Source organism: Aedes albopictus, chromosome 2, assembly GCF_035046485.1.
Source record: "Aedes albopictus strain Foshan chromosome 2, AalbF5, whole genome shotgun sequence".
Classification (NCBI taxonomy): Eukaryota; Metazoa; Arthropoda; class Insecta; order Diptera; family Culicidae; genus Aedes; species Aedes albopictus.
The window spans coordinates 52,804,746-52,819,122 of record NC_085137.1 but is presented as its reverse complement, the minus strand read 5'-3'; the positions used below and the strand labels follow the sequence as shown (position 1 = coordinate 52,819,122).

Here is a 14,377-nt window from a genome sequence, read left to right as displayed (position 1 = left end):
CGTCAAACGAGCAAAAACGATTAATATTTGATTCAACCGTTGAAAACAAGGACGATGGAGAGCAGTCCTGCAAAATATCAGTGTCAGTGCCTGTTTTTCAGCCCAAAATGAATGACTGCGGCGATCGTTTTCAGTTCCTCGATGTGAGAACTGACAGAGTCCGAGAGCTCCATTCGTAAGCAACCCAACAAGGTCAATTCCCAATCATTCACACACTACTCATGCTGACAGGCCATTCGTCTCAAGCGGTGGCTTGTGAGAGTGAGTGCCCTATACAATACCACGGGTGAAAACACTCAAATACAGAAAATTGAATGGAAATTTAGCCCGGTCAGCTCTCGCTTTCAGCACGCTGCATGTGAGTGTGAGTACCTATTTCATTTCTCTCCCGTGTTGCTGATCGGAAAGCAACATTGACAGGAAAAACAAAACGAAGAAAATGAAAAAAAGCAAAATATCGCTATCATAAAGGCCTGTCGAAAAATTGCAGCACTGCTACTCACTCTCCAATGGAGAGTGAGTAGAGTAGGACGTCTGTATGTATGTGGCCTTAGTTCAGTCAAGATTTTGTTCTCTTACACATATTTATCGCTTGCATTGACTTTGTTCATTTTTGTAGTTCCAGCGAAGCACCCTACGAAGCACCCAATGCTGGTTTTGCATCACTATCGGTAGCATCTAATGTGGTCTAAGCCTATTTTTTGCCAATCGTTCCTCATGGTTTAAAAAAAGACCGCGGTTTGATGTGTCGCATGCTTCCGGCTGGACGCCCTAGAACACTATCGGTAGCCTTTATAAAGATCTTCGTTGTGGTCTGAGCCTATTTTCTGGCTAATCGTTCATCACGTTATTCAAAAAGTCGCTGTTTAATGTGCCGCAGGCATGGGTTTTGATCTCTACTACATTTGACCACTTCCAGCGGGACACCCGGAACCGGTTCCGGAATTCTATCGGTTGTTTCAAATATGATCTGAAACTATTTTCTTTTATTAACCGTTTATCAGGTTGCCTGAAGAGCTTGCGATTTGATGCGTCGCATGTAAGGTTTTGGTTAACTTTTGTACTTGGCTACATCCGGCGTGACATCTGGAACCGGTTCTGCAACACTACCGGTTCCGATATGGTCTGAGAATGTTGTCCTGCCTACTGTTCATCAGGCTATCGAAAAAGCAGCTGTTTGATGTATCGCATGCATGGGTTTGGTTTACTTTCATATTTGGCCACTTCCGGCGGAACACCCAGAACCGGTTCCGGCATACTACCGGTTCAGATATTGTCTGAGAATGTTTTCCTGCCTACTGTTTATCAGGTTATCGAAAAATCCGCTGTTTGATGTGTCGCATGTATGGGTTTGGTTCACTTTCATATTTGGCCACTTCCGGCGGGTCATCCGGAACCGGTTCCGGAACACTACCGGTTCAGATATGGTCCGAGACTATTTTCCTGTTTACCGTTCATCATGTTTTCGAAAGTGCCGCGGTTTGATGTGTCGCATGAATGGGTTTGTATCGTTTTCATATCTGGCCCCTTCCTGGGGTACCGATCCGGAACACCTAAATGGCCATAACTCCGGAACGGCTCGACCGATTCGAACCATTTTCAATAGGAAACAATGGGACCGGATTCCGCGTCGAATGAACCGTCGGTCAATAAAATCGGTTGAGGTTTACTGCCAAAAAGGGAACGTCCATAAATTACGTCACGCAAAAATCGACCATTTTCAACCCCCCCTCCCCCCTATGTCACACTTTTTGTATTGGACCTCTGAAATTTTTGTATGGGTCGTCACACTTTGCTGAACCCCCCCTCCCCCCTCAAAGCGTGACGTAATTTATGGACGTTCCCAAAGTGATGTGAGTTTTTTTGTACACACACATACACACACACACACACATACACACACACATACACACACAGACATCACCTCAATTCGTCGAGCTGAGTCGATTGGTATATAAGACTTGACCCCTCCGGAGGCTCTATCAAATTTTCGTTTTTGGAGTGAACATATAGCCTTTCGGTACACCTTGGTGTACGAGAAAGGCAAAAAATATAATGATAAGGAGCACATCCTATCTAAATATTACTTGCCCAAACTTGATGGATAGTAATCTACAGGCTTGTTCAGAAATTGAAGAAAGATTTGACTAGTTGTAGCTTAAAATGCAAGTGCAAAGCAATTTTACACAAATGATGAACATCGTCTTCACTAATTATGAGAAACAAATGGATGAAAATTCTCAAAATTATTTATTTTGTCAATATACAGGGTTCTTTAAAATTTCTAAAACAGCCTATATCGAACTGCTGCCTTCGTTCATCAAACTGCTAATATTATACAATCAATTCTGAACATTAAGTTCTAATGCTCAAATGCTTAATCACTTTCTGAATGTAAGATTACATAAAATAGTTGGTTGCAAAAAATCTTCATTTTACCTTCCTTTAACCTACCGTCAACATTATCCGTTCTCGTCAAACCGACGACCCAGACAGGTATCTCTCTTTCCCCATAATCACCCACTTCCAAGCAACATGGACCGAGCCGAAAGGACACGACACCGCTGCAGTGCACTCAAACGCCTAGAGGCTAATTTGTTGAGTAGATTAGCCAGGGCTTTCCCAGGTCGTGCCGGTGTGGTGCTCCGCAGAGCAACGTGGCTTTCCGTGGTTGGCGTTGGCGAATGATGAGGAACGTGTCCGCCAGTCTGCGTCGTCGTACATAGTTCAGATGAAATCTACCTCAAGCAATGTTTGACAAGGTGGCAAGAAAATTAAATGCGGGATAAAAAATGGATCGGTGGTGGTGAATACAAAACCAAACTTGGATTGGGTTGAAACGTAGAGGGGAAATTCCAAGTTTTTTGTTAAAAATTGACAGGCTTACTTATTTATTTGAATGTTTGGTGGGCTACAATACGCTTCGGCCTGTTGCATTCAAAATTCAGCTGTTCAGATTTTCAGGTTGCATTCAAAATTCAAGGTCCACTGCTACAGAACGGCTACAGAGGCGCCAACCTATCTTTGGCTATCTAATTAATGTTATCTTCGTCAGTCGTTCTTCCGGTATCCTTGCCAAGTGACCAGCTCAACTCTGCCAGCAAACCGTGTTTTATTATAATTGTCCAATTGTCCAATATCCTAATCTTTAGCTTGTGATTCGTACGCCCGTGTCAGATGCTGTCTTCTTCTTTATCGACGAATATACTTCGCATCATCTTACGTTCAAACCAAACAATCTCCGGTCTATTTCCTAACGTTCAAGTCTCGCGGCCGTCTAGTGAAACCATAAAAGGGTCAATGTCTCATATAACCCGAATTTTATCTTTATCTGAAAACAACGGAACCTCAACTGGTAACGAAGACCTATTCGTTACACGAATGAACCTAATCAGTTTCATCGGGGAACCTCTTTCTATAATTATCTGCTATTTCTTTTAACTTACGTCAATTTGATATCAACAAACGTGTGACTGCAAGTCATAATCCCAGAATAATCAAAGGATGCAACAATAGTAAACAATTTATCTGTCGTTGATCGGCTCTCAAAAACCAACTTGGCGTTTGTCGACGAAGGAGTGGTCGTACGGTCTCAATCTGTTAAACAGAACAAGTGACATAATTGTGTACTCCGAGTCGAGAGTTGGCACGCTTCACTCAACAAAGTCTCGAAAGGTGTTCCCTACCTATCATAGTTTTTTTTCTGTTAGTTACTTTCATAGCCTTGACGTATCACGGGAGACGATGCTGTTTTCTCCGCATGCCATTGACAGTTTCGTAAAATTACCGCATATCATCAAGTTCCATACTGTCTTTCACCTCAGTAACAACACTTTCCTCTTACTGGTTCTTTACTCTCTGGCAAATTATTTGATCAGCTTATCTCGCTCTCTTGAACCGCTCTTTATTCTGACGGACGCAAGTAACATCCGGCTTCGGGCAACGTTCTTCTTATACGTTGTCTTATGGAACTTCTCATTGAATCAATCGTCTTTGACCAGTACTTGTCATTTCCCACGCTGAAGTGCTCTCACTGATCCGTGGGTAGATTCTCACAGATTGTTGAGGTTGTCGTTTACGATAATTCCCCTTATCCACTCACCCAGCTTCTGCCGGAACTCATTTGCGGTTCCTTCTGCTGAGAAACCCTGGAACGCAACGGTCACTGAGCTCATGAGTGCAATTCGATGGAAAACCTTGATGTTACCGTTGATAATACTGACAACAGTTCGATCAGAGACTACAGAGGGTGGCCAAAATGTTTGGGATAGGCAGCTTTTTTTTCTCTCGCAAAAAAGTTCATCATGCTGTAACTTTTTGTAGAGTGTATAAAAAAATCTCAAATTTTGACTGTTCATCAACTCGTTATACATGCATCATTGGTACAAATTTGAGCTCGATTCATTAATCTTTTGCGAAGCTAGAACCGTTCCCGTAAAACACTATTTTTTAGACAACTAGTTTTTGAACTGTCACATCTCGCAAACCACTGAATGAGATTTTGAACGTTTGACGGCTGTTTGAGCCCGTATGAAGTTGATCATCATTATTTACTTCTTTTCTCGATCAGCCTAGATAGCTGTGTAGTGTCGGTAGCGATTGTCTCAAATGGCTAAGAATAACACTACGGACCACCTATTCCGGTGGTAAGATTCCACCAACAGGTGAAAGGTGTGATGCGGCTTAATGCTTACCGTGCCTAGAAATGAATGGCTAGGGGGTAATAAAAACTTCACCGCCAACGGAGCCTGTGGAGTACCAGGGCGCCCTCCACAGTATGTTGCCCTTACTGCGCTAACCGGAGCAATGGTGCCATTTTTTAGTCTCACTTGAGGCTAAATAAGGGCGGGATTATGAAGATGTTGTAAATTAGTTTAAATTTTCACCTATACGGTTTCGCATTACGCGATTTACACAGTGTATTCTGTGTATTCTCGCCTTTGGCGTTTTCCATTCGATACCGATCTGGTTTTGTTGCTGCTGTTCTTTATTGTGCTGTTGTTGCGAAGAGTTGAATCTTGTCTATTTTGGGTAGTGGCTACGGTTAGGATAGCTCAGATCAATCTTCAGCATAAAAGAACAGCAACAATCAATCTTTGCAGACTTATGCAAAATGATTCAGCCCAAGTGCCCTTGGTCCTAGAACCTTATTTTCGTAAGGGGAATTTCTATCTAGGAAACCTCGTGAACCCGGTGTTTGCTACTTTCAGTAAACCTGAAATGGCAGAATCGCGTGTCATGTCTCGAGCCTGTGTGCTTATCAGCAACGCAATAGTTGCTACACTCATCTCTGAATTAACCACCAGAGATGTATATGCTACCATAATTGATGTATCTGTTGGAAATCTCAACAGGAAATACGTCTATTGTTCGGTGTATTTACCGCATCATGAACTTTCCCTTACGGGTGCTTTCAAACAAGTCATCGCATACTGTACTTCGAAAGGCCTTCCGTAAATTGTTGGCAGTGATGCTAATGCTCATCATATCATCTGGGGTAGCTCAGACATTAACTTGAGTGGCTCCAGCTTTATGGAGTACTTAGTAGTACAGATCTTGCATTACTTAACACAGGCAAACGCCCAACCTTCGTGGTTCTGCTAGAGAGGAAGTGTAAGATATATCGCTTTACTTTAGTAGAATTAGTCACGAGCTGACCAATTGGTATGTGCCAGATGAAGAATCTTTATCTGACCATCGCTACATCTTTTTTGAACATTTCCCAGACAACCAGGAATCGCAAAAGAAACCACGTTGTACATCGTATAAAGTACTATTTTAAGTCACTATCGCATATATATACGGCTGAATGACAAATTTCATCGCATATGATGTTATTTTCTGAACTTATTACGATATATCAGGTAAAGTCATATAAGAATACAAATAAACTTTTATAATGTATGAGCACATCGTAGTTTTATTGCGGTGAACTTCGCATAATTGCATAATTGCGTACTGCGATGATTATACGACTTCGCTTGGTACTTTTCTTGTTGCATCAGTTCACCTCGCATTGGTGTATGGATGAAATCGCATAAAAGTACAAATAAACTCGTTGAAGTGTGCATACACACTCGCATAAGCTAGAAGCGTTTATGTTGGCATTACGCGATTTGATATGTGATAACAATTAAAGAGTTTCGGTTGCATTATGGATGCAGTTCCAAAACGCTACAAGAAAGTCAACAGCCATAATTTTGGTTGCAAAGTCATCATTATTTGTTTTGTTGGCTTGATGCTACTTGGCTTGATGGAGTCTCGTCTCGTCTCGTCGTTCGTACTGACGTGCATCTGCAGTTCGTTGAAAATTGTCGATTAATTCTGTTATTCCGTTGTCAAAATTCGCTACCGTTCGTGATTACCCGAGCAGAAGAAAATAACAAGTGAATAACATATCAAGGTATTTATCTTAAATACTACCATACCTTGATATATCCTTCATTAGGTGGTAATAAGAGGCAAAATGACAAAAACGAATACCAAAATTTTGTATAAATAACACCTACAAAATAACAAGTCTTGTTATTTCGATAATGAATGCATACCTAAAATTTCAAGTACTATATTTGTTATTCCAAAGTTATTGAATAACAAACTAATAACATTTCTTGTTATCAAATGTTTCATTCGTTTCATTTCTTCGATGACTTCATGATGTAATAGCAAATCTTGTTCTTCGGTTATTTTCACTGCTGACCCAACAAATACTACATCAATACCAAATTCTACTCAAATACCTCCAACTGTTATTGTGATGTTCTCATAACATTTCGTAGAATAACGCAGTAATAACAATTTTAGGTATTAGTGCACATGTTGTCCTTCGCATGGTATTTGTAAGGTATGCCCTTCTGCTCGGGTACAGTTATTTATGTGATGTATCATTGATTGTGAGAGCTGGTAACAATCTGGAACGTGATACAAGTCAATATTCGACCTGAAAGTTTTCAACTGTCCATTCTACTCCATTGTTGGTAACCGATTTGTGATTTTGCCGAACAATAATGTCTTGCCAAAAATGTTTGCACACAGTGGACTGCAAAACCGATATTTTCGTTGTATGTGAAGGAAAGTGCTACAGAACCTTCCACGCAGCTTGTGTTGGTGTTCCAGAAGCAAGTGTTTACTGTATCGACAGAAACATTATATGGATGTGCGACGAATGTCTCTTCAACCTTCGCGAAAGCCAGCGCAAAGAACAATCCACCGCGCATGAAGTCAATGATAGTGCCCCTCGACCCATCGCTACCGAGTTAACCGACATCACAACTCGACTAGCTAAGGTGATGGAAATGATTTCATCTGTCAGTCATCACGTAAAATCTTCTGATCATGGGATTGATTCACCGCCGCACCATTCCACGCCCGTCCAAACAGTGCTGCATGCGGGTTGCAAAAATGATAAAAGCAAATGCTCTAACGAGATGTCTCAATTTCAACTATCGAATGTATCGTCCCTAGGAAACGATTCGGGTACCTTCTCTTTGTTCCTCACGAACATACACGCACAAGTGACTGAAAAGGAGATAAACGATTTGGTAGTGGAATCGTTAAACGTGAATCCCAATAGTCCGATATTAGTCAAAAAACTTATACCGCTTTTGCAATCGGAACGCACTCTCGAATATGTATCGTTCAAAGTGGTGATTAATGATCAATACAGGAAAGCTGCGCTACAAGCGGACTCATGGCCTTCTGGAATTATGTTCCGCGAGTTTTTTGAGCGACACAGGAATACATGGAAGCCAGTCAAAAGCTAAGGCCGATTTCTATTCAATGAAAAGTAAACGTATGTTGTAATTAAATTGAAAAAAAATATGAATGAATTTCTGTTTTCTGATATTTTCCGAGTAGAATTGAGCTGCTGTACGTTTTAAATTATATGTATTATGTATGTGCGTATGCATTATAGTGTTTCATTCATGTGTGCTTTGTAAATCGTAAATAGTAGTAATTGTTATATCTTGGTGATTAATTACGTTAATTTAGTTATAAGTATCAATCTGTACAGTATCTACTGAACACGTAGTTAAATAAATAAATAAATAATCAACAATGGGAGGTGCTAGCCAGAGAGGGCAGTGAAAATTGTACGGGAAATCGTTTTTAGCCTGCCAAACACGCACAGCGCAAGTGAACCAAGTGCATTCCAACAAACACTGAGGTGAGTTAGAATATCATGATAATTAATTAGCTTGTTTCATAAGTAGCGTTTGGTGTTGTGTGTGAAGTGTGGCTCAACAATCCAGAGGTCATTAGTTCGATATCGAGCTGACAGATTTTTTTTTAATATTATTAAATCGCATAAGATGCTAAATTGCGTCGCAATAGTGCACGCGGTGCATCGAATAAGATATCGCTTCAAGTCATATAGCGTTATTATTGTTCCGTCAATGCACGTATAGCGCCTCCACTTTTGTACGCATAAGGAACTTTTGCTGCATCTTATGCGATGTAACTTTAACGCATAAAAGTACGTATAACATGAACATAAACTTCATTATACGTTCAAATTGGTTGTCTGGGTTATTACTACGCAAACATTGCGTTTCAGGAATCCTCGATCAACGAACTGGGATCCTCTTACTGATTTGGTTGCGGCCAAATGATTTAGATGATGCCTTTGATCCTACAATAACCTTCATCATGGAAGCCTTTGAAGAAGCATGCCCTCTACGGTCTGTGAAGATCACAAGAGGAGCCCCTTGGTGGAACTCTGATCTGGCGAAACTCAGGAAACAATGTAGAAAGAGTTGGAACAGACGACGTTCGGCTGGTTCGGAGGCTTTCAGGTCGGCTCGCAAGGCCTACAGGAAAGCTCTCCGGTCTGCTGAACGATCCGGCTGGAAAAATCTTAGTATAAATGTTTCCAGTTTGAGTGAAGTCAGTCGGTTAAACAAAATCCTTGCGAAATCTAAGGATTTCCGAGTGAACGAACTTCGTTTGCCAAATGGCGATCTGACTACCTCTGATGAGGAAGTTCTGGAATGCTTATTCAGCACACACTTCCCTGGATGTGTGGATTTTACATCGTCGGATGAACCTGATGTCTTTTCTTGTAGTTATGATTCCCTGGCTTTGGCTCGGAGTATTGTAACTATAGAATCGATTGAGTGGGCACTTAATAGCTTTGCTCCCTTCAAATTTCCTGGGTCAGATGGGATTTATCCTATTTTGCTTCAGAAAGTATTTGCCTATTTCAAAAATGTTTTGAAAATCTTGGCGGGATATTACTGTGCAGTTCAATCCGAAGCTGGGTCGTGCGTTGTATGAAGAAGCAAAGAGTTTCAGACTTATCAGTTTAACCTCTTTTCTTCTGAAATGCTTAGAACGTGGATCATCACATCCGTGATGTTCATCTGGCCAACATGCCTCTTAATGTGAACCTACATGCCTACCAATCTGGTAAGTCCAGTGTGACTCTTTGACACAAGGTTGTTTACGATATCGAGAAAGCATTCGCTCAAAAGCAATCCTGTTTAGGCGTTTTCTTAGATATCGAGTGTGCCTTTGATAATGTGCCTTTCGATGACAATGATTTCTTCCAATTGGGTTCATCAAATGCTCAAAAACCGATATCTCTTCTCAACATTGCGTCTAGCAAGTCGTTTGTGGATGTCCCCAAGGGGGAGTCTTGTTGCCGCTTTTGAGGCAACTCAATAATAGCGGTTTTCCTACTTATGGGTACTACCTAACATTGTTAGTTGGTATGTGTATCACCCCCCTTTTCGACCTGATGCAAAGCGCCCTTTATCCAAGCAACACACAGGGTTACAAAGCAAAGACGGCAGCGTATGTAAGGATTGCACAGAAGTCACTGTGACTTGATGCGCAACCCTTACATACGCTGCCGTCACCGTTTTGTAGCCATGTGTGTTGCTTGGGTAGGTAGTTGAGGGTTGGTGTCGCCAATATGGCCTTTCGATAAATCCAAGTAAAACGTATGGCATTCAGGCAATGCCAGCGAACCTTTGGTACTACTTGGGGTCTAAAATCCAAATATATCAAATGAATTTACACAACTGTTGTCCGGCAAACATTGGCCTATGGATGTCTTGTGTGGTGGCAAAAGGGCGAAATGAGAACGATCCAATCAAAGTTAGACCATCCCCAAAGGATGTGCTTAATGGCGATGTCTGGAGCGTTTTCTTCAACTCCCACGACAGCGCTAGAAGTTCTCTCTGACGTTGCCCCACTACACATTCATCTCAAACAAGAAGCACTTTCTTGCACTTACCGTCTACGGGTACTCGGTCCCTTTCGATTTCTCTTGGAATTTCTTCCTGGACTTTCTCGCACGGTTTCTTCTGCGGTTCCATACGGGGCTCTTTTTGAAATTCTTGCTGGAGCATTTGGTGATATTTATCATTGCATTCTTCTTGGATTATCAGCCAAAGTGCTTAATGGTTTCTACTTGAAGTTACTTCCGAGATATCTTGCAGTGAATTACTGAGATTTCTCTTTGTGATTTTCCTGAGGTTAGCTCAAGAGAGATTTCTTCAATAACTTCTTCCTGGAGTTTTTCGTGGAATTTGTTTGTTTTTTTAAACTCCCGGAGGAATATTGTTAATAATTCTACTGGAAGCTGGCAAGCAGCTCCGGGAAGAAATATTTGTGAAATCTCATGAAAAACTGAGGAGAAAATGCCAATAAAACTGATACACTTTTGAAAATAGTCTGAGAATATTCCAGAAAGAAAATGATCTTATAGAAATCTCAGCGGAAAAATTCAGCGACCCAGTTAACACACGACCGCATATGATGTTGAATAGGATGCTAAACTTTAGCATCCTATTCTACATTATATACGACTTCGTGTTGGCTGGGGATGCATTCCAAGGAAAATCCCTTAACATTCTCTTGGAGAAATCCCAGGAATAACTTATGCAAAATTTTCGCAAACAAAAATTAAAAGAAACTTTTAGTAATCTATCACGGAAAACCACTATAAAAACCCCAAGAAAATTTGGGAAAATTTTAAATAATCGCAATAACGAATCTTGTGAGATTCTCTGGTATTGCACCAGCAAAACATTTGGAAAAATCCTGGAATCAACTTTGGTAGGAATTTCAGGAATTACTCAGAAATCCCAGAAGGAGCATCAGAGAAATCGTTGAAGAAACTCTGGGAGCAAATCCGGAAAACCTCCAGGAAAAATCCCTTGTTAAATTAAAGGCAGCACTTCGGGACAAATCGTTGCAATTCCGTAAGAAACTGGACTAAAATTTGAAAAAGGTTTTGATTTTCGTATGGTTTTAGTCAGAATTCCAAAATTACTACACTATTTGTAACCTCTGAGGCTCATTACTAAATTTGACTACCAAAAATGCGGTGACGCGAATTTACCATTTGTTATTCAACAGAAGTTTTCGCTTAAATTACGTTATGATAAAATTGTATTTCTCCTACATATAAAATAAAGCTAGCAAAATATCTTGATTACAACTGTAAATGAAATGTTGTACATGTTGTTAGTGAATATGTGCAAAGAATGAATATTAAAAAAAAATCGGAAACAGCAATAAATTGGGATGGGACACACGCTATGTCCAAAGGGAAGTATTATAAAAAGTGAATGTACCCCAAATGTTATTCCGTAGAATCGTAGGTTTGGACCTCTAGTTTCAGAATGTGTGTGGCTTAAAATAATTCATGTTATGTTTTTTGATATTTTTAAACTTTTCTTATTTTCCCATACAAAAGTCGAAATGACTTTTAAGGTCAATTTCATCCCATACAAAAATGTATGGGAAAAAAATCCCAAGATGGATGTTTTTAAACTGCACATATTCTGAATCTAGAGGTCTAAAAAATACGGTTCTAGCAAATTAACTTGGAGGTACATTCACTTTTCATAATACTTCCCATGGGACATTCTGTTCCATGCTCTCCTTCTGGTCTTTTGAAATGTTTGAGTATGCAACTATGTCTCACCGTTTGTAGTCAGTGTGCGATAAAAAGTTTTGCCGACTGGATTTAAGTCGCCAAAATCTAAGACAAGAACAAAAGCTATAGAATTATTGCTTTTGCAATGATTTTTGAACGGTTCACAAAGAGATCCTATCGGCGTATTCATGTCAGGGTCTTGTTATTATTATTATTATTATCATTTTTGCATAAGGGCATTTTTATATTATCATACAAATTGGGCCGAAGGGTCTCAGATTTTCATGAAACATTTTATACAGGCAAGGCTCATGGATATACGAACAAAAAAAAAATGAAAAAAATCAGGGTCTCCTATTTTCCCGGAAAACTCAGGGGATTTTTTGCAAGGTTGCGACCATTCATTTGCAAAGATTTACATTCATTTGCTATTATCTCAGTTCAGAAGCATGCTATCGAAAAACAGTGTATGGATGAATTTAACCTTATAATTTTATCTGAAAGTTTGCCGAATAACATTGGGGTCGCAAACGTGTACCAAAGTCGTGAGCAAGCTGTGAAGGCAACTCTCCACGCGGTGAATGTAAATTACATTCACGCTGTGGAAAGTTGCCTTCACAGCTCGCTCACGACTTTGGTATGCGTGTGCGACCCCAATGTTATTCGGCAAACTTTCAGATAAAACTACAAGGTTAAATTCATCCAAACATTGTTTTTCGATAGCATGCTTCTGAACTGAGATAATAGCAAATGAATGTAAATCTTTGCAAATGAATGGTCGCAACCTTGATTTTTTGGTTGTTTTCGCGTGACATTTCTTACTTTGAAAAATCGTAACTCAAGAACTAGGCATCATAGAAACAAAGTTTTTTCTAGAAAATGAAAGCAAAAAAAATGTATTCCAAAAATTTCAGCAATTGCGGCTTATAAAATAACCTTCTCAAAAGTATTTTTTCGAAAACTTTCCACGAGCTTGGGCATAGTTTTCCCGGCTTTTCTTTACAAGTTTTCTCAACTTTGGAATTTTTTGTGGAATTTTTTTTCCTGTTCATTTTTTTTTTTTTGATTTCTGAGAAAATTTGCTTTCATTTTATAAAAAAAAAACTTTGTTTCTACGATGCTTTGTTGTTTAGTTATGCTTTTTCAAAGTATGTAGTGTCAGGGGAAAACAAAAAAATTCCACCTGAGTTTTCCTGAAAAATAGGTGACCCTGAATTTTTCTCAACTTTTTTTGTTCATATATCCATGAGCCCTGCCTGTGGAAAAAACTTCATGAAAATCTGAGATCTTTCGACCCAAACCCGTACGGTAACAAAAAAAAAATCCCCATTATGCAAATATTTATCACAGAGATGTCAGGTTGGACTCGATTATCTGGAGTTGGGTTCTGAAGCTTACCAAACATATGGACACTGATTTTTCATTTGGACCTAACTGACATGTTCGATTTCTCTTCATCGATCCTCTCTTTGTGTTATCATAGAATGTGTATTGAGTTTTCCAATATTTTTGGTTGAAATGCAAAGAAGACGGTACATGTTGCTATAGAAACAAAAAGAATAATGGTTTTGTTTGCATTGATCACGTTATGGGTAACTGCACGAATATATACCGGCCTACTTACTCTCATACGATATTTGACGTTTGAGCGGTGTCGGCACCGCTCAAACGTCAAATTTCCTGTGAGAATAAGCAGGCCAGCATAAATTCGTGCAGTGGACCATTAGCGAAAGAGAGAGTCGACGAAGAGAAATCGATCAAGTCAGTTTGGCCCTTATGAAAAATCAATGTCGATATATCTGAGAAACAGAATGTTGTATGAGGCTGAAATTTCGTAATTTGGAAAGCCAACTTTGAATAGTCAAAATCAGTCAAAATTTCAGCTTTGTGCGGCATTCCTTTTTACAGATATTAGTTTGGGAAGCTTCAAAACCCGACTCCGGATATTCGAGTCTTACTTGTGTATGTAATAGGCTTAGTTAAGAGAGAGATGCTTTCGTCTGATCGTAACAATCTCCATAACTAAACCTTAACTCTGTTTAATTATTTTCCTCATAAAAGAAAACAATTTCTATCAGCATTAATCAATTTTCGGAATCTGCTCTCAGACAAGACCGCCAAACAATATTTAAACTCGATTCTACCGCTATGTAAACAAACAGTTCTTAATAATACAATTTTCCACCATCAAAACCCCACGGCCCACTCCTAACTTTTGCTAAGTGTATCCGTCTGTTTGTTGTTTCTTCATTTTTTCTCCGACAGAGCACTTTGGCCATACTGGATAAACTGGAACTGGATGACGAACAACCGTCGGAGGAGGCCATCGCTCGGTTGTTCGGTTTCGAGGAAGCACTTCTCAACGGTGAGCTGACTTGTTGGCAGCGGACAAAACCCAAAATTTGGGCACTTTTCGATGAGCCATCCAGCTCGACTGGAGCCAAGGTACGTATCGAATGCATCTGATATTGTGACCGACTGCCAAAG

General features: G+C 39.9%; 1 protein-coding gene across 4 annotated transcripts in view; it reads left to right on the top strand.

Annotated features, from left to right (window-relative positions):
• The window catches only part of LOC109421548 (potassium voltage-gated channel protein Shaw), a 289,085-nt gene that overhangs the window by 142,457 nt on the left and 132,251 nt on the right, over positions 1-14,377 (top strand). For all 4 annotated transcript variants that reach the window (XM_062849686.1, XM_062849685.1, XM_029871246.2 and 1 more), the window contains one exon: positions 14,156-14,335. In XM_062849686.1, the coding sequence (XP_062705670.1) occupies positions 14,156-14,335 (180 nt within the window). The remainder of the gene's footprint in view (positions 1-14,155; positions 14,336-14,377) is intronic.